This window comes from Pteropus medius, unplaced genomic scaffold, assembly GCF_902729225.1.
Source record: "Pteropus medius unplaced genomic scaffold, Ma_sr-lr_union100, whole genome shotgun sequence".
NCBI lineage: Eukaryota > Metazoa > Chordata > Mammalia > Chiroptera > Pteropodidae > Pteropus > Pteropus medius.
The window spans coordinates 15,718,546-15,737,339 of NW_024342471.1; the positions used below are offsets into that span (position 1 = coordinate 15,718,546).

The 18,794-nt window shown below is 52.5% G+C and overlaps 3 protein-coding genes across 6 annotated transcripts in view; 2 read left to right on the top strand and 1 right to left on the bottom strand.

Moving 5' to 3' along the window:
- Nucleotides 1-9,155, top strand: part of CCN5 (cellular communication network factor 5) — a 30,020-nt gene extending 20,865 nt beyond the window's left edge. For all 4 annotated transcript variants that reach the window (XM_039864411.1, XM_039864410.1, XM_039864413.1 and 1 more), the window contains 2 exons: nt 1,368-1,372; nt 9,142-9,155. The gene's annotated coding sequence lies outside the window, so the exon portion shown is untranslated. The remainder of the gene's footprint in view (nt 1-1,367; nt 1,373-9,141) is intronic.
- KCNK15 (potassium two pore domain channel subfamily K member 15) lies at nt 6,927-11,891 on the top strand. Its single transcript, XM_039864409.1, has 2 exons — nt 6,927-7,268; nt 11,115-11,891. Exons 1-2 carry the CDS (start codon nt 6,986-6,988, stop codon nt 11,825-11,827), a joined length of 996 nt encoding a protein of 331 aa, XP_039720343.1. The 5' UTR covers nt 6,927-6,985; the 3' UTR covers nt 11,828-11,891.
- Nucleotides 11,892-14,887: 2,996 nt separating this feature from the next.
- RIMS4 (regulating synaptic membrane exocytosis 4) overlaps nt 14,888-18,794 on the bottom strand; it is a 53,472-nt gene continuing 49,565 nt past the window's right edge. The window contains exons 5-6 of the mRNA XM_039864416.1: nt 18,636-18,775; nt 14,888-17,327 (exon numbers count right to left, since the gene is read on the bottom strand). Of these exons, the coding sequence (XP_039720350.1) occupies nt 17,109-17,327; nt 18,636-18,775 (359 nt within the window). The 3' untranslated portion in view covers nt 14,888-17,108. The remainder of the gene's footprint in view (nt 17,328-18,635; nt 18,776-18,794) is intronic.

An 18,794-nucleotide genomic window follows, 5' to 3' on the forward strand; every position in this document is an offset into this window, starting at 1 on the left:
ATCCCCCAAGGTGATGGTATTAGGAGGTGGGGCTTTGGGGAGGTGATTAGGTCACGAGGGTGGAGCCCTTATGATGGGATTAATGCCTTTATAGGAAGAGATAGGAGAGATGCTTGTGCTCTCTGCTCTCGCCATGTGAAGGGCAAATGAGAAGACAGCGGTCTGTCAACCAGGAAGAGGATCGTCATCAAGAGCCTGACCATGCTGGCACCCAGATCTCAGACGTCCAGCCTTCCAGACAAATAAATGTTTGTTGTTTAAGCCACCCAGTGTATGGAATTCTGTTATGACAGCCCAAACTAAGACAAACAGCATGTTTGCCAAGAATCTGTTGGGTTCGTTCCCAAACCAGTTTATACCAGCTGTTATTGTACTGATGTAATTTTATTAGATATTCCACAAGCCGATGAAATATGAGTGCAAAAAGGAAGAGATTTGTTTTTGTGAAAACTCAATAATATACTGTCAGATTAGGTGTGGAAGAAACAACTACAAAAGATCTGGAAAAAAAATTACCATGAGAATCCGGGGAAATTCTGCACTCAAGTTGCTGTGTAAGTGTCTTCAAATCCTTGCTCCACTTGAAATAAACCAAAATGGAAATCAGAAGATAGATTCTGAGTGTAGTTTATGTCAGGAGGACAATGTGAAAAGCCAGCTAGCTCCACATCAAAGAATAGATGGGCAAACATTCAAGGTGTATTTATTTAAAATGGTTCCCTGCTTCTTTAACTGATTCAACCCTGGTCCCAGTTGAGCTGGACACATGGGCTTCTATGGGATCATTACCCTCATTTTATAAGTGAATAAACTGAGGCCCAGGATAAGAGCATTTAACAGGTGGAGCCACAATTCAAAACCAGCCAGGTTGGTCATAAGTCCGGGCTCTCACTGTCTATGCCAGCGATGTCCAGGTGAACTTTCCATGATGGTGGAGCTGTTCTATAACTACCCGTCCAGTGTAGTAGCCACTAGCACATGTAGCTACTGAGCACTTGAAACGTGTCTCAGGCGACTGGATAACTGAATTTTTCAACTTAATTTAATTTGAATTAATTTAAATACAAATGGCCACACATGGCTACCGTATCAGACAGCGCAGCTCTGTGTGACACTAACACCAGCACATGCCTTTCTTAGTGTCTCAGGTGCTTGTATTTCTTTGTTTTGACCCTTAGCAGCCTGGATGTCTTCTGAAATGCAAACCCTGCCCACTTTGATTCAGATGTCTCTTGATTCCGATCCATTGTGTTGACTGGGGAACAGGAGGGGTGGGTGTTGGCAGGAGTAACAGAGGCAGGCCTCTGTCAGCAACAGCTGAGCTTCAATTGCCATGTGGCAGCACACAGCTGAGCTCCTTGGGGCAGGAAGTGTCTCCTTTAGGAGCAAGAGCTTGGCAGCAGGACAGGATAGCTCCTGGGCAGGGTGACTTCAAGCAAATCACCACATCCCTTGGAGCCTTGGCTTTCTCCTCTGTAAAGTGAGATTAAAAGTGCCTGCGTTGTGAGGATGGCATCCCATGCGTGATGACTGCTAAGCACCTCGCTTCCTGATTGGATCATAGTAACTACTCAGTACACGTCCTTCTAATTCACTCCAATCCTCAGAGTCGCCCTTCCACTCAGACCAAAGGAACAGCAAGAAAAAAAATAGGGGTGTGGATGAAGAGAGAGTATATGTTCTCTTAAAAAATGTTTTATTGAGAAAATTCTCAATCATACATGAAAGTAGAGAAGATGGTTTAATAACCCGATACTCCTATCACTTAAGTTTTTAAAGGTTTCAATATCTCTATTAACTCCAAATAACCATCCTTAGGAGGCCAAAGAACAAACTCCCAAGGGCTCTGACTCAATGGCCACAAACATGTCATGAATTCTCTAAGCAGCCTTGGTGGGTCCCAACAGTCAGAGATGGGGTTGTGCTCAGACAGTTGTCATTTGTGCCCCAAATGATATCATCCTGGGAACAACAGTGTCCCCATACTGGGCACAACTATGGTATTTTCCTGGTGATACTCAAGGTTCCATCTCTCTGGGCCCCCCAAACCATATGGTTTGTCTTCCAGTGCCTAGAAGATTCTGGGAGACCTCAAATCTTACCAATAACATAAGTTAGCATGAGGCAGCTTTTAATTTCTTGCAACCCAGATCCCTAAATGATACTCAGGCTGCCAAAGGCCACAGCTGCTATTTCGAAGGAGCTGGTACCTACTGTCCCCTGAGTAGAATTAATCCATTCTTTTAGAAGGGAGACAAGAAAGAGATCTGGGCAAACTGCCAGGCTCTCTGGTCTTTGGGGAAATTACTGAACTATATTCAGACTATAAAAACCAATGCCTCAAGATTCCAGTAAGCCTGGGGGAAAGGGAAAGAAGAAATTAATTGGGTGGAGGAGAGGTACTAACATTTACTGGCACCTACTGGGTGCTGAGTGCTCCTTCACACTTTAATCCTCACAGGAACACTGTTTGGCAGGTATTTTTACCCCCATGTCACTGATGAGGAAACTGAAGCTCAGAAAGGTGAAGTCACTTACCCAAGTGGAACCGAGGGCTGGCTCACTCAGAAACTCAAGTCCTTTCTTTGCCAGTGTGGCATTAGATACCAGTTTTCTCTCTCTTAGCCTGTTTCCTCCCCCTGAGATGAGAATGGCAAGGCCTGTCTGGCTCACGAAACTTTCAGAAGGATGTAGACTTATGAGGAAGGGATGTAAAGTGCTTTGAAAGGTACCCAAGGCCCAGCTGGGCACTGGGATCACCTGTCTCGTCCTCAAAGCCGGCAACCTTGGAGCTGAGGAGGAAGATCCGAGGCCTCGTTAAGAGGTCACGGGTGTGATTCTGACACGAAGGGACGGAGGAAAATCACTAGGCCCTCTCAGGTTCCCCAAGGAAGAAGAAGGGGAGGAGGCAGAAGGAGGAGAGCTGCTGTTTTTGGTGACTGCAGCTGACGGTTTTCCAAGCTGAGAAACACACATACACAAACTCTAACCTCTTCCAGCTTAAAATAGAGCCACTGAACCGAAAATGCTAAGCACAGGGCAGAGTCACCTGTCTGGCAGGGCCAGACAGCTCCCCCATGGCTCCAATAATACCCACGCCCAGCGGGCACATTTGACAAAGCACCTTTTAGCAGCGTGTCACAGGGCCTTCACCATGGCAGGGGCAGACAGCCCGCCGGCACTCCTCAGTCCCATCTTAGAGATGAAGAAAGTGAGGTCCAGAGAGGTGATGGGAGGGTGACAAAGTCAGCAGCATCTTGCCTAATGAGGCCATATATTGGAAGGATCGTGACCTTGGGGGTCAGACAGCCTTGAGTTCAAGTCCGGGCTTAGGCACTGCCTGGCCGTGAGGACCTGGCAGGCGAGACCTCTTCTCTGCACTTCTGCTTCCTGAACTAGAAAGTGAGGGCTTCATTAGTAACGTCTGTGAATGTGCTGTGCACAGACAGGTGCTCAACAATTTTAGTTTCATTCCTGTTTCTGGAAAAGAATTCTTGACATCTTTAGGCAGACAGTTATAAACGGTGAAGGAAAGCAGCTATCTGCTACTTTTATAACCCTCTACATGGCTGTAGGAGGTGGGCATTATCATCACACTACTTCTCAATGGAAAACCAAGGCACAGAGAGGTGGGAGCATTCTCTCCATGGACGCTGACCTAGGCAGTGGAGGAGCAGGAATTGAAACCCAGGCCATGTTGACTCCAGCTGTCCATGACTAGGATCTCAATAACTGTCCCCAGTGTGGGCCCTAAGAACAAGACTTCCCCACCCCCACACCGTCCCAAAAAGCTCTTCACAGGCCCTTCTGGGGCTGTAGGTCCCTGGTGCCCCACTCACCCCTACTCTGAGATTGTAGCCCAGGTTTCTGCTCTGCTGGAGTCTAGACGGAATCAGATAATCGAACTTGCTGATGCCATTGCTAAAAATAAGGCTGAGGCAGCAGCCCCAGTGCCCTGCTTCTGGTCCATGGAGCTGAGTCCGACTTCTGTCGGAGAAAGGAGTCCAAGCTCCTCCCCCCGCACCGCCATGCACTGGGCCCCGATTCTACCTGAGAACTGAGTCAGGGCAGGCACTGGGTACAACGTCCCCACAGGTATTTGCTCAGTTGTGATATTTATAATAGTGGCTAACACTTCTAGACAAGTCCTCAGGGCCGGATGCTGCTCTGGATGTCACACATCTACTGGCTCATTTAATTCTTACAACCGCTGTAGTTAGTTTTCTGTTGCTGCTGTGACAAATTATCATAGACATAGCCGCTTAAACAATGCAAATGTATTGTTTTCCAGTTCTGTAGGGTGGAGGTCTACACAGGTTGCACTGGGCTGAGATAAAGGTGTTAGTAGGACTGCGTTCCTCTGTGGAGGCTCTGGAGAGGGATCCATGTCCTTGCCTTTTCCAGATTTTAGAAGTCACCTGCCTCCTTGGATCATGGCTTCTTCCTCCATCTTCAAAACCAACAACATCAAGCCCAGTCCTTCTCATCTTGCATCTCTCTGGTTCTCCCGCTTCGGCCTCTCTCTTCCAGATATAAGGATGCTTGTGATTACATCGAGCCCACCCAGATATTCCAAGATCATCTCCCAGCTCAAGGTCAATTGCTCAGCAACCTTAATTCCCCAGTGCCATGCAACCTAACATATTTACAGATCTCAAAGATAGGACATGGCATCTATGGGGGAGACATTATTCTGCCAACCACAGCCCCTGATGAGATTGGAACTTTTCTAATCCCATTTTACTGCTGGAGAAACTGAGGCATCCAATTTCACACCGCTGGTAAGCAGCAGAAGTGGGATCTGAACCCAGGCCGTGGTGCAGAGTTCATTTTCTTAACTTCTACTTACTATGGCTGCTCTTTTGTCCATAGTCACTGGTGTGTGTTCTGTGTCAGGTTAAGGTGCCGAGGACAGAGAGGTGACCAAAGTGGGATCTCTGCCTTCAGGGAAGAAGCAAATAAGGAATGCAAGAGTTACAATGCAGTGGGAGGGATGCAAGATGCAGGAGGCAGAGAGGCTGCAGCAGAGGAAGGCTGCCTGAGGAAGAGTCAGAAAGGGCCATGTCCAAGCAAACTGAGAGTGGAAAGATGACCAGGGTGTTATCAGCCACACCTACCGCACAAGGCGACCATGATGATTAAATGCATTAATCCTTGTGAAGTGCTTCAGCTGGTGTCTGGCCCCTGGCAGGCATTCAATAAATGCCGGCTATTAAGTGGGATGGAGAGAGAACTGTTCCAAGCAGAGCAAGAATTTGTGCAAGGAGCTGAAAGTTTAGTGTGGTTGGAGAAGGAAAGTGCAGAGGGGCTGTGGGGAGAGAGGCTAGAGCAGCGATGGGGGACAAGTGATGCAAGCCAAGGCTGCAGCGGAGACCAGGGGATGCAGGCGCTCGGGACAGCTGCAGGAGAGGCTGCCCAGTGCTCTGCCCAGAATCTCTACAAAGGTACACCCATACTGAAACGAGCGTCACCCTGGTGCTGGGGGCAGGAGTGAATTCCTCGGGGAGTGAGATCAATGAAATTGACTCCCCGAGCACCCAGCTGTTCAGTCCAAAGACCAGGAGTCATCCTGAGTCCTTCGCTTTGTCCTCCACATCCAAGTCCTGTGGCTCTGTGTGGCATGGTAACATTAGCTGTGGTAACAGATTGACCCCATATCCCGGGGGCTTCATGCAACACAAGTTCAGAGTAGGTGTTCCTGCTTGGGGGTGGCCTTGCAATATGTCTTTCAGGCACCCAGACCCCTTCCACCTTGTGGCTCTTCTAAAAACTCTGCATTCAGCCTGCAGGTGAGGGAAGAGAGGCAGAACATGGCATGTGGGAGGCTTTTATGGGCCAGGCCTGGAAGTGGCACTTTTGCCCGCATTCCACAAGCCACGGCTTCTAAATGCAAGGGAGGCTGGGAAATGTGCTAGCTGTGTGTGCCCAGCTCCACCTCCCTAACATATCTCAGGTCCATCTGCTTCCCTCCATCTCCAGTGTCATGCTCCTAGGCCAGGATACACTTGGCACCCATTTTGGACTACAAGTCTCCTAACTGGCCTGCGCCCTTCACCACCATCCCTTTTCCACATGGCAGCCAGAATGCTCTTTTTAAAAATATCAATCAGATCAATGGTATGTTTGTTTTCCAGCTTGTAGCCTTTCCAATTGTATTAAAGAGTAAACACATATAAGGGCCTGTAAGACCCCGTGTGAAATCACCTCTCTGTCTTTCTTCTGCTGCCTCCTCCTCTACCTCACCCCGACCCAGCACCCCAATTCTCCTGGCTCCAGCCTCACTTCCTAAAGGACTTATACTTGCTGCCTGGATGCCTCCCCCACAGTTACTCCTAAGAGGCCTTCCCTCACCACCTTTGCTGGCAGGGCCCAACTCCTCCCAGAAGCTGTTTCCCTTCGTTCTTACACTTGTCTTAAATTATCTTTTTGTTTGGTTTTCAGCCAACCCTCCTTTCTAGGATATTTACATCAGGAATCTATTTTGCACCAGTAGGTGCTTGGTAAATATTTGTTGGATGACTGACTGACTGAACAAACGAAAGAACGAATGAACGAACGAATGAATTAATTAATGAACGAATGAACGAACGAACGAATGAATGAACGAATGAACGAACGAACGAACGAATGAATGAATGGCTTGCCCGAGGTCATAGGAAAAGAGAGTGATGGAGACAGGACTTCTGCAGACCCAGGCTTTTGGAGCTTTGCTCCAGCTGTCACTGTTTGCAGACTCATCAGCCCCAGGGCGCCGGCGGGTAAACAAAGGCAGGTGTGCGGCAGGAGCAGGGCAGCGGCGGCTGGAGGAGCGCTCCCTCCGCGCCCCCCCACCCCCGAGGCCCCGCCTCTGGATGCCCCGCTCCGGCGGCGCGCCGCCCTGGCTCCTGCAGCGCGGGTAGCGGGTGCTGGCCGGGGCGGAGCGGGAACCCGCGGCCGTCGGGGCGCATGGCCGCAGCCGGGGCCGGGGTGGGCTCGATGCGCCGCCATGAGGCGGCAGAGCGTGCGCACCGCCGCGCTGGTCCTGTGCATCCTGTCCTACCTGCTGGTGGGGGCCGCGGTCTTCGACGCGCTCGAGTCCGAGGCAGAGAGCGGGCGCCAGCGGCTGCTGGCCCAGAAGCGGAGCGAGCTCCGGAGGAAGTACGGCTTCTCCACCGAGGACTACCGCGAGCTGGAGCGCCTGGCACTGCAGGCTGAGCCGCACCGCGCCGGTCGCCAGTGGAAGTTTGCAGGCTCCTTCTACTTCGCCATCACCGTCATCACCACCATCGGTGAGCGCCCCAGCACCCCCATCGGCGTCCGCTCCATCCAGAGTTGCTCACGGTGGCCCTGGGTTTGCAGTCCACCTCTGCCCCTGCCCAGCTGGATGACTTTGGACGAGTCATTTCAGCTCACTGAGGCTCACTTGCCTCCCTCTGCAAATGGGCTGTCATTCCACGCAGTCCGGGATGGGAGAAGTCACTAGGTCAAGTTTGCCAAGATGCTGGCATGCAAGAGTGCCCGGAAAACACCCCAGGGGCTGGGAGACAGATAAAGTGGGACAGGAAGCCCAAGTGGCTGGAGTTGCTCCCTTGCTTGGCTGCATCATACTAGCTGTGTGACCTGAGACAAGTTGTGTAACTTCTCTGAGCCTCAGTTTTCTCTTCGGTAAACTAGGGGTGCCAATAGGCCCTCTCTCATTATTATCAAAGAAATAATATATGCAGACTGTTTCAGCAAAGGGCCTGTCATATAGAAAGCACTAAAAAAAGAAATCGATTTTTGTACTGTAATTACTCTTCTGTTACTCCTAATCTGTCTTAGTCACTGCAGTATGGCCAGTGCCTGGCACATAGTAGACACTCAGTAAATAGTTATTGAAGGAATGACTGATTACCACAAGCTTTGGACATCACCCTCGGGGATCCAGAGCACTTTCTCTGCAGCATCTGGACTGTCAGCCGTTGCCATGGCTACTGACTGGCGGAGCCTAAGCATGGAGAAGCAGAAAAGGAGAGAAGCAGGCTCTACAGGGCTCCAAGATGGGTGCCCACCACCTCCTAGGCCCCAGTTGTTGATGCCCAGGCACCCCTTTGGGCGTGGGCCCCCACTCTGGAAGCCTGTGCCTTGGAGGAAATATTTTCATAATGCTCTTGCAAGTGAATGTGAGTTTGTGGGGTTTAGCAGTGGAGTTGAAACCCTGAGTCTTTTCAGTTACATAGCCCAGAGTTCTGATCTCTTCTCTGTTGCCTCCTGCCCTCTCTGGTAATTGATCGTACCTCTCCAAGCTCTGGTTTCCTCAACTGCAAAATGCAGTTGCTCCTACCTCATTGGGTGGTTGCCAGGTTTAAATGAGGTCAAGCATGTAAAATGCTTGGCACAGTGCCTGAGGCTAAATAGGCACTATTAATTAGTAATAATGACAATTTATGATTTGCCAGCTGGGGGCCCAGCTCCCATTCAGCCCCCTTAGGCTCCCTCTTGTCAACACAGGCACCCTTGCTTTCTTATCTTGGCTCAGCTATCTTGTCACCGTGCCCAGTGGTGTGGGACCCTATCCACCTCTTCTGCTCTCCCCCTCCTTCTCCGAAGGCCTACTAGCTGGATTTGGCCTCTTCTCCTGGCGGTCCCTGCCTACCCAACACCACCCACATACATCTGGGAGAATGGGGAAAGGGACTGAGTGGAAACGGTTTTGCCTTTTCTGGCCACCGGGGGGCGCCAGCACTTGCTATGTGGTCCCAGCTGCACAAGTCAGCCTTGCAGGGAGCCAGGTGCCAGGATCCAGGAGCAGGAGCACTGCTGGGGGAGAAGAGAGGCAGTGAGAAGCAGTGGAGGATAGTGGTTAATGGCCCAGGCCTGTGACCTTTGGGCACCTTCTTCCTTCTGATTCTAATTTCCTTATCTGTATCTGGGGATATCATCGCATACAGTCATTGAGAGGGTTAAATAAGATAATCCATGTAGAGTACTCAGCATGTTTATCTATTATCATTATTCATTTCACTCTCTGCCAAAAATCCGACATAGCACCAAACAGCTGGAAACAGCACTGCCTGGCCTCATCCCTAAAGAGGTTCCTCTGTTCCACACTTAGCACCCACCCTTCGATTTGGTTTGATGATGATGATGATGATTGATTATTAAACTTTCATTGAGTCCTAGTTTGTGTCAGGCTCTGTGCAGGGCACTAGTGACTAGGGACACAGAGAAGTGACCAGCATGGTTTCCGGCCTCAAGGAGCTCAGTCTAGTGGTGAGCAGAACCCCCCACCACCCAATAACAGGTAGGGCCACGCAATAGAAAGTGGAAATAGAGCTGTGGGTATTTAAAAACATAGTGTTGGTATTTTGAATAAGTTATGTACACACTTCACGTGGCACAAAAGGGTACAGAATGAAAAGGAAATCTCCTTCTCATCCTGTCCCTTGACCCACAAATTCCTTTCCCTGGTTCAAATACAGTTACTAGCTTCTTGTGTTTCTATCCAGATATATTATCTGCCTATATATTTCTTTAAAACATGCACACACATATACATACACATTATATTATACACACTATTTTGTCTCTTTTTTAACTTAATATATGTTGGGGATGTTTTTGTATCAGCCCCTAAAGAACTGTGTCACCTTTTTCATGGCTGTATAGCAGCTCTTCTCAACCCCAGCACTACTGACATTTTGGACGACATAATTCTTTGTTGCGGGGCTGTCTTGTGCACCGCAGGATGCTTAGCAGCATCCCCGGCTTCTACCCACTGATGCCAATAGCACACAGCCACCACATCCCAATTGTGACAACCGAAAATGTCTCCAGACATTGCCAAATGTCCCCTCAGGAGCAAAGTCACCTGACTGGAACCGCTGCTATGTAATATTCCATCATTCGGATGGCGCCATGATTTATTTAACCAGGCCTCTATTGATGGACACTTATGTTGTCTAAAATTTTCACTATGAGCGACAATGCTTTAGCGATAACCTACATGCATACATCACTTTGCACATGTGTGCGTTTTGGAAGACTAACTTCCACAGGTCAAAGGGGTTGTGTATTTTACATTTTGGCAGATGGGACCAATCTTGCTAGAGGAGGCATATTCTGTTGAGGAAGGTCTACCTGGCTTTTCTTAGCTCATGGGACCCTTTGAGAATACCATGAACGCTTTCACTTCTCTCTCCTGGAAAAGACACATATCCATTCTTTCCAAGATTCAAAGAAGCCCATTCAAGGTTAGAGCCCCTTAAGCAGTTGAGAGGACTCAGTGAAGAGTTGCTACAGCAGACTGAAGAGGTGTTTAGTGAGAGCTGACTTGGAGAAGGATCTGGGAAGAAGTGGACTGGGGCAGGGCACATAGGGCAGTGGGGGGTGGAGTATGAGAAAAGGCTTGTGGGGGGTGGGACATGCTGACTGGGGAAACAACATGGGGTGAGGCTGGAGATCTGAGAAGGATTCAGATCATAAAGGAGTTCAGACACAACCTGAGAACTAGGACTTTCCCCTGTGGGTACTGGGAGCCCCAGAAGATTTATTTGTTTAAATCAAGACATAATGTATGTACAGTCAAACTCACCGTTTTTCAGTGTACACTTCTACGAGTTTTGACAAGTGAAGACCTGTTGCATAACTGCAGCTACGCTCAAGACAGAAGAACTCTTCCGTCACCCTCCAAAAATTCTGTCATGCCGCTGTGTAGTTAACCCCTCCTCCAGTCTCAATGACTGGCAACCACAGATCTGTTCTCTGTCCCCACGGTTTTGCCAGCATGTCATTTAAATGGAACCATGCGGTATGTACCTTTTGAGCTTGGCTTCAGCATAACACATTTGAGATCCATTCTTTGTTGCTGCAGGTAACTGCAGTTCATTTCTTTCTATTGCCCCCAAAGAATTCCATTGTGTAGATGTAGCGCAGGTTGTTTATCCGTTCCCCAGCTAGGGGACATTTGGGTTGTTTACAGTTTGGAGTGATTATGGATAACCATGCAAGGTTTTGGAGCCAGGGAATGACCTAGTTACAACTAGCACTTTGAAGATGCTCTGCTGGCTCTGGGGGATGGGCAGACAGGCCGAGGGCGACAGTGTTGTTAAAAGACGCTAGGCATTCATCGACCCTCCCCTCTGCTCTCCCTTCAGGGTATGGCCACACCGTGCCAGGCACGGACTCGGGCAAGGTCTTCTGCATGTTCTATGCGCTCCTGGGCATCCCCCTGACGCTGGTCACCTTCCAGAGCCTGGGCGAGCGGCTGAACGCGCTGGTGCGGCGCCTCCTGCTGGCGGCCAAGCGCTGCCTGGGCCTGCGGCGGCCACGCGTCTCCACCGAGAACATGGTGGTGGCCGGGCTGCTGGTGTGCGCGGCCACTCTGGCCCTCGGGGCCGCAGCCTTCGCGCACTTCGAGGGCTGGACTTTCTTCCACGCCTACTACTACTGCTTCATCACCCTCACCACTATCGGCTTCGGCGACTTCGTGGCGCTGCAGAGAGACGAGGCGCTACAGAGGAAGCCGCCCTATGTGGTCTTCAGCTTCCTCTACATCCTCTTGGGGCTCACGGTAATCGGCGCCTTCCTCAATCTCGTGGTCCTGCGCTTCCTGGCAGCCAGCACCGACGCGCCAGAGCGTGCTGCCCGCCGCGCCAGCCCGCTCCGCCTGGGGGCGCCCGAGAGCCATGGCCCCGCTCTGCCCCGCCGCCCGCCCCGCCCCGGGGGCTCCTCTTCAGTCTCCTACCGCATCCACCAACTGGAGATGTGGGCCCGCGACAATCTAGGCTTTTCGCCCCCCGCGAGCCCGGGGGCTGTGGACAGCGGCGAGGCAGGCAGGCCCCCATCCCAGAGGCGGAAGTCCATCTGACAGCCCTACCCCAACCGGGGGTCGGTCCCAGAACTGAGGGTCTGAGTTCAAGAATCAGTGCACCACTCTCTCCTGCGCTTGGAGAGGCGCGAGGGGCCGTGGACGTAGTGCCGCAGTCTTCTGCCACGGGCAGGTTCTCATTCCCTTCTGTGGCTAGCCCCTCTCCTCTCTCCAAAAATATATTAAAGTCGCAGCATAAGCACAGGCATGACTCTAAAGTCACCCAGTAGGTGCAAATCCGTGTCGTCCAGATTGTTTTAGGAGGGCGTGGCCACATCAGCCACCTAGGAGAGGCTCTCCACAGATCCATGTCACTAGCTACCCTCCAAAGTGGAAACAGGTGGCTATTCTTCTGTTGTGTGAAGAGGCTGGTTTTCTGTGTTATAGGGAAAATGCCTGATTTTCAACGCTAGAATCCTACCAGTGAGGCCAGCTGCTCACACTATGAGAAGCACGGGGAGAGGGACTGACAGGAACCATCTACCACCACCCAGTGTGGACGAGTGGGCACAATTCAAACACTTTCTCTTGCTCAGCATGTAGAGAGGAATTGGCCCATGTGTGAAGGAAGCACATTCCTCCACTCCCCAAGCTGATGCTTTGTCCTTGGCTAGCCCTACTTCTGGAGGGAGGGGTCTTGCTGACACCTGCCATGTCGCTGGAGCCACCTGGATGCAGCTGAATGCTGTGCGACAGCTCTTTCCTGAGAGCTGTGATATCTGGGTCCTGCCAGTCACCTGCAATGTGACCTTGGGGAATCTCATCCCCTACCTAGGCCTGTTTCCACATCTGTAAAATGACTGGGTTCATCTGGAATACTGCCCCCTCCTGGAAGGGTTCCTGGGATTGCCCCTGAGGGGGCAATACAAAAGTCCATGGTGGGACATGCTGGCATCCACAGCCCTCAGCTCCTTAAAACACCAACTGCCCTTAGCTTCCCAGATAGAACTGTCTTAAGACAAAGCAGAGCAAGCCAGTTTAGAAAAGCCAAAAACTTTAATTTTCAACATGAGCTACGTGGTCATGAACACGCGATCCACTCCAACCCAGGGGCCCCAGAAACCCTCCCTCCCCAGAGGCCCCAGTGGCTCCTGCTCCCGGAGAGGGAATGAGGGAGAGGTGGGGGGATGGAGAGGCCCCAGCCTGAGGACCCGGGGTCCAGCCTTCCTGCCACCCCCTCAGGAGGCAGTCGAGTGACAGGGCTTCAGATGTGATGTCTAAGGCCCCCGAGTGCGAGTCTCCACTTTGCTCTCACAGAAGTTATGAGGAAAATGGCCACGTGCAGTCAGCCTCTGCTCAGGGTTTGTGAGTCAGGTGAGTGCATGGACATGAAAGCTCCCCATCTACTCTGAGGGGCCGCTGTAGAGACACAGGGCCCTCCCAGAGCGCCGCGGGAGACAGGGGAACAGGGACAGCTCGGTCTCCTGGGCCTAGCACAGAGCTGCTGCTCAATAAATAAATGCAGGTGGCCTTGCCTGACGCAACAGCTGTGCTCCACAGGGAGTGGGTTCAGTGCTGTTTCTGAACACCAAAGTGTGCCCAGGAGCTTCCGGTTTAAGGAACTGGATGGTGAATCAGCTTGTAAAGTGCATAGCCACCCCCTAAACTGCTTTCCCTCTCAGCGTAGAAGAAAGAGCTCTGAACTGCTAGAGAACTGAGTTCTAGTTCAGACTTGCCCACTAACTCACGGTGGGACCTTAGCAGGTGCCTTCCCCTCCAAGGGCCTCAGCTTCCTCCTCTTAATAAAGGTTCCACCTACTGCCTAGGGGCTCCTGTGAGGGTACGTGCACGGTGAAAGCACTTTGAAAATAAAAGAGTTTGAAAAGCACTACAGGAAGATCAGATATTATTACATGTGAAGGTTTTGTGAGAGTTTTCTTAAGATGAGGTGTAACACAGCCACCTCCTACACAGCCCCAGGCAGCAACTGGTGCTTCTTAAGTCCTTAAAATTGGTCCTGGAGGGTTATGGTCTCTTGGTGGGAGCCCCCGCCCACTGTTGAAGGCCTGGATCAAATCCTGTGCACCCTCAGTCCGCTGGACCAGACCCTTAAGAGAGCTAGGTCTCCATGGCAACCCTCTTCCCAAACCTGGGCCAGAAAAGTTACTAGCCCATAGAGATGGAACTAAGCAGGGCTGGTGGCCCAGGGCTTAAGGGCCAAAAATACTTATTATGGCAGACATGCCCTGGAGCAATGGTCCCCTGTCCCATGAAGGAAGGAAGCACGACGGAACCCCTGTTCTGTCCCCACCACTCTCTTGCTGAGGGGTCTTGGCACGTCACTTTCTGTTTCCTTACCTCTCAAATGGGCTACAATTTGTCCTGCCCAGCTTTTCAAGGCCACTGGGAGACTCTACTGAGAGAAGGGAGGGGGAAGGGTCGTGAGAAATGCCGACCCCACCTCATCCTGCTCTGGCTCCAGTTCAGCCTCAACAGGAGTAGGCCCAGGTTGGGGGTGGCACTGAACTCACCTCACAGGTGACCCCAGAGGCGGCTCTTCCTGCACTGGTCTCCTCGCCTGTAAAATGGAAATGACTTCACTAATGTTCCCAAAGCCCCTTTCTCTTTAGTATGAAAAAAAGATTCTGGAGAAGGAAAGTGGAGACGACTTCTCTCCCACACTACCCCTGCCTGTGACCTTGGCCCAGAGATTGAAAAAAGAAACCATCCCCTAGAGACCCCAAGCCCCCACCACCCCAAATCTCCCCAGCTCCACCCTCTCTGACCTCTCCAAACGGTGGAGTTTAAGTGCAAAAGATCTGACAGCAGTGGGCCTGGGCTGGGCTTGAAGGTTCCCAAAGCTACTCATGACCACGGTTGTCCCCTCCCCAATCCCCCATCCCTTGGTGAGGACAGACGATGGTTCTCAGCCAAATGGTCAGAGCCCCTTGGAAGGGGCGCACGTGCTCACAACCATGATACAAAGAAACTGGGCTCCAGCCCCCACCCGCCCCACCCTTCCAGGAGGTGAGCTGAGATTTCACAGAACAAACAAGAAAGTCAGTGAGGGGGGGCCCTCTGGGACCACCCCAGGATATTGCCAGCTTTGGAGCTCTCTCTCTCTCTCTCTCTCTCTAAAGGCTGTGCCTACACCAGCGGGTGGGCTCAGGTGGTGGGTACCGAGCCCCTGCTCCCTCTGGTTGGGACAGCAGGTTCTGCCTGTCTTTGAAAACTACCCGTGAACAACCAGAGTGGTAACGGCTGCAGAGAGAGATGCTCTCCTGGCTCAAAATATTCCAAATGGCGAGTAATAAACAAACAGCAGAGAAGTCACGCTGGTTGAAAAAAACAAATGGGGAGGGGCTAATTCTGGGCCTCAGGTGCCAATCCACTCAGAACCCCGGTGCCTCCTGCTCCCGTCTTGGGGTTCCACCCCCACAAACCCAGGGAGCTCTGAAGGCCTTCTGGATGAAGGGGCCTCTCCATTGCCCCTTCCGAGTGCAGTGTGAGTAGCTCCATGGAGGCAATCAAACTCAACCAGACTTTAAAGGATGCCCAGGGCTCAAACAGGCTGGGTGGTGGTGGGGTGGGGGGAGGAATTCCAGGGGAAGGAATCGCCTGGTCAGTAGCCTAGAGTGAGACCAGGGACAAGATGCGACCAGACACAGCTGGGTAACCTCAGTGGAAAACGACCCCCTCTAATGGAGCCCAGGCGCCCTCCACCAAGGCTCACATCCTCAGGAGTGCTTCAGAAATAAAAATCAGTACCAAGGATAATAGATCAGAACATCTGAGTATAGTAGGCGGCTCCAGCTACAACCCTACAGGGGGAGGGGCGGGCAGGGGGAGGAGGAGGGGCTGGCCTCCAGAGCCCCAGGCCCAGGCCAGCGAGAAGATGGTAGTCTCCTGGAATGTACCCGTCTCCTCTCCATCCCCCACCTGGGACTCTGTGAGAACTATGTGCGAGCTAAGAACAGGCCCCAGGGCTTGGGACACTAACTCTACCCAGCTAACCTGGACTACGCCCTACACAGCAGGGACTGGGTAATGAGGGGTGGTGGGTTGCTGGGTGCCTCCCAGGGGAGGTGGCAGAAATGTGCTTCTATAAAGAGGGGCCAGCCGTGTCCTCCCCAGCATGCAAAAGGGCTTCTGTAGGCCCCGGGGAGGGCTGGGCCGGGAAGGCAGCTACCCAGGCCTGCTAGAGAAGGAAACTCCCAGTTGGACTCATACCACCTCCTCGCTCTCCCTCTCTCCTTGAGCCAAGGTAATCGAGGCCGGGGCAGTGGGTTCTGCCCTTAGTACACAGGGTTTGTTTAAAAAGACTAAAATAGGGGAGCTCTGTTGTCTCCCCAGACCCCTAGCCTGGAGGCAGAGGGGTAGACAAGATGACCTTTGACCTCATCCAATAAGAAGGGATTCTCCTATTTGGAAAACCCTCACCTTGGCACCACCAGTCCCAATCCCAGCTTTCCCCAGACTCCCTCTCCAATCCAGCACCCCAAAATGCAGAGATGGTGAGCTCTCTGGGCTTGGGGTTCTGGGAAATCAGGGTCCCGCAGCTCCTCCACCAAAACCCGGATGAAAGAGTTCTTTCCAGTCCAGCAATTTCCAGAGTAGCTTGTTGCAATCCCACGGAGCAAGGCACCCTGGGGGTCTGTGCCAGGCCCTGGGCACTTCTTCCTTTCCTTTGGTCCCTGCCGGACCCCAATTCCTAGAGCCACTGGAAGAGGGTCAGGCAGGAGGGGACAGACAGATGGACTCAGACAGGCTGCGGCAAAGCTCCTTCCACGGGCAGGCGGAGGGAGGCCTGAGCTCCTCTTCAAGTGGGGGGCTCTGGGCCCCCCGGAGCTGGCTCCGGATCCTTGCAAAGCTGCCCCATCAGCTTCGGGGCAGATGTAGCTGCCTGAACCCGGTGCCGCAGGAAAGACACTTGCTGGTAATTGGCACCATGGAGATGGCCGCTGGGTTCTGGACTTGGCTCTGGGCAGCGAGCTTTCAAGGACGCACAAAAGGGGAGCAGTCAGACAGAGTCTGGGGCAGGAGAATGGTTTGCTCTGCCACCTCAGTCTTTCCCTTCTCCAGATTGCAGCCACATCCACCAGTCAAGAACCGGCCAAGTCAAAAGTGCAGCCAATCCCGTTGGGAGAGGAAAGGTCTCAGGGGACAGGAGGCAAAGAAGGGGTGAGGAGGGTCCCAAGGGGGGCAGGTCTCCCCATTCTGCTTCCCCGCTGTAGGGGAGAACCCCATCCTCCTCTGTTGAAGGTGCTCCTAGGCCTGGGGTCCCAGGTCGGGGCTGGGCAGTCACCAGGCCATCTCGGGGAGCCCCTCCCCATCCCTGGCACTAAGATCGCTCACCGCAGGGCCCCACGGTGCTCTCGAGGGACAACTGGGATGCCTGCCGGAGCAGGGGGCCTGTGGATGGGTCCACCATGGAGGAGGTGGGGAAGAGCTTGTACCAGCCCACGGCCAGGGTGGTCAAGTCCAGCTCCTCCAGCAACACGCGGGCCACACCCATGAACTGCTTCCGCTCCATCCGCCCATAGTTCCCCCACACGATCACCTGCAGGGCAAGAGACACAGTGTTTCCAACCCTCCAAGGCCAGAACCAGACCCTGGGGTCACCCCCGCCCCCAAACACCTCGGAGTCCTGTGGGTTCGACCGCCTGGAAATCACTCAAATCTGACCATGTTTTCCTGGCTCCGGTGCTACCATGGTTCCTCGCCTGGCTGGCTGGCTTCCTGCCTCCAGCCGTGCCTTCTCCGTTCATTCCATCCTCCGCATTCCCCATCTCTGAACCCAGGTCTTGACTGACCTTGTATCGTGAGTTCCCTACCTGCTTCCCCCATGGGCCCTCTGCTTCCAGAGCCTCGGAAACCGGCTCCTGAAACATGGACGGAGTCTGGACAGCTGTCTGCTTGTTTCACACTGTGTTCAAACACCTCTAGACTACAGGGTTTCTCCAAACTTTTGTGACAGGGATTGACGGACATTTACATTCTCGCCTGTGCACACATGGGCTTCACAACTGAAGCAAGTGGCCCACCACAGAAGACTTCCCTTACTAAGAGCAATAAATGTTCTCTCTCCTATTCTATTCCATCAAAGAAACATTTGCCGAGACTGGCTAAACTGATTTCACAACTCACTAATGAGTCTCAACCCACAGGCTGAGAAACCCTGTCCTAGCAGGACCCAGGCTTCCTAGTTTGGCAAAAGTCCCATTGTCTTGGCAACTTGTCACGCCATGGCCCCATCCTCATTTCCTCAGCCCACCCAGGTGAGGTACAAGCCAGAGGTGCCCAAAGGACAGCTCCGAGAGAACCGGCATGTGGCTCCTGCAGGCGTCTGGCCTGGGCCTTGCCTGTACCCACAATAGGTGGCCATTTCTAGCTCCAGCTTTGAGTCACCACTGGGATCCTCCTAATGGCCAGAGGGCCAAACACCTGTCTGGATCCTCAAAAGGCTCCCAGTCTATTATCACTGTGCTCTGGGCTAAGGCTCTGGCCTCCAGAGGTGGCTGCTGCTGCTGCTGCTGCTGCTGATGATGATGATGATGACGGAAGCCATTTGTAGAGCACTTACTACAGGCCAAATCTGCAAATACTTTTCTTGCACAAAGCACACATTTCACTGTTACTGTCACTGTTGTCAGTAGGTACTAATAGTGTCCCCATTTTACAGATGAAGAAGCTGAGGCTCGGAAAGAAACTGGTTTGAAGTTGCATGGCAAGTTATGCAGCTCTAATCAACCACCATGCTCCACTTCCTCTGGGTTAGGCCCTCCCCGAGGGGGCCTCCCTCTCCCTCGGGGCCTGTGCACACGCACGCGCGCACGCATGCGCACACGCACACACGCCATGCCCTCACCTGCAGGACTTTGCCCTGGGGACTCTCAGGAAACAGCAGCACCTGGTTATACAGTGGGTCCAGCGACTTGCGAGCGACTTTGGTCTTCTTCTTGGCAATGCAGATGCCATTCTCCAGCAAGTAGGCCTTAATGTAGGCCGCTGGGGACAGAGGCCAGCA

What these genes read in the sequence shown, in the direction of transcription:
- KCNK15 (XM_039864409.1), top strand. Translation starts at nt 6,986, where the DNA reads ATGAGGCGGCAGAGCGTGCGCACCGCCGCGCTGGTCCTGTGCATCCTG. An exon ending in CACCGTCATCACCACCATCG is followed by an intron (nt 7,269 to 11,114) that starts GTGAGCGCCCCA and finishes CTCTCCCTTCAG; the next exon opens with GGTATGGCCACACCGTGCCA.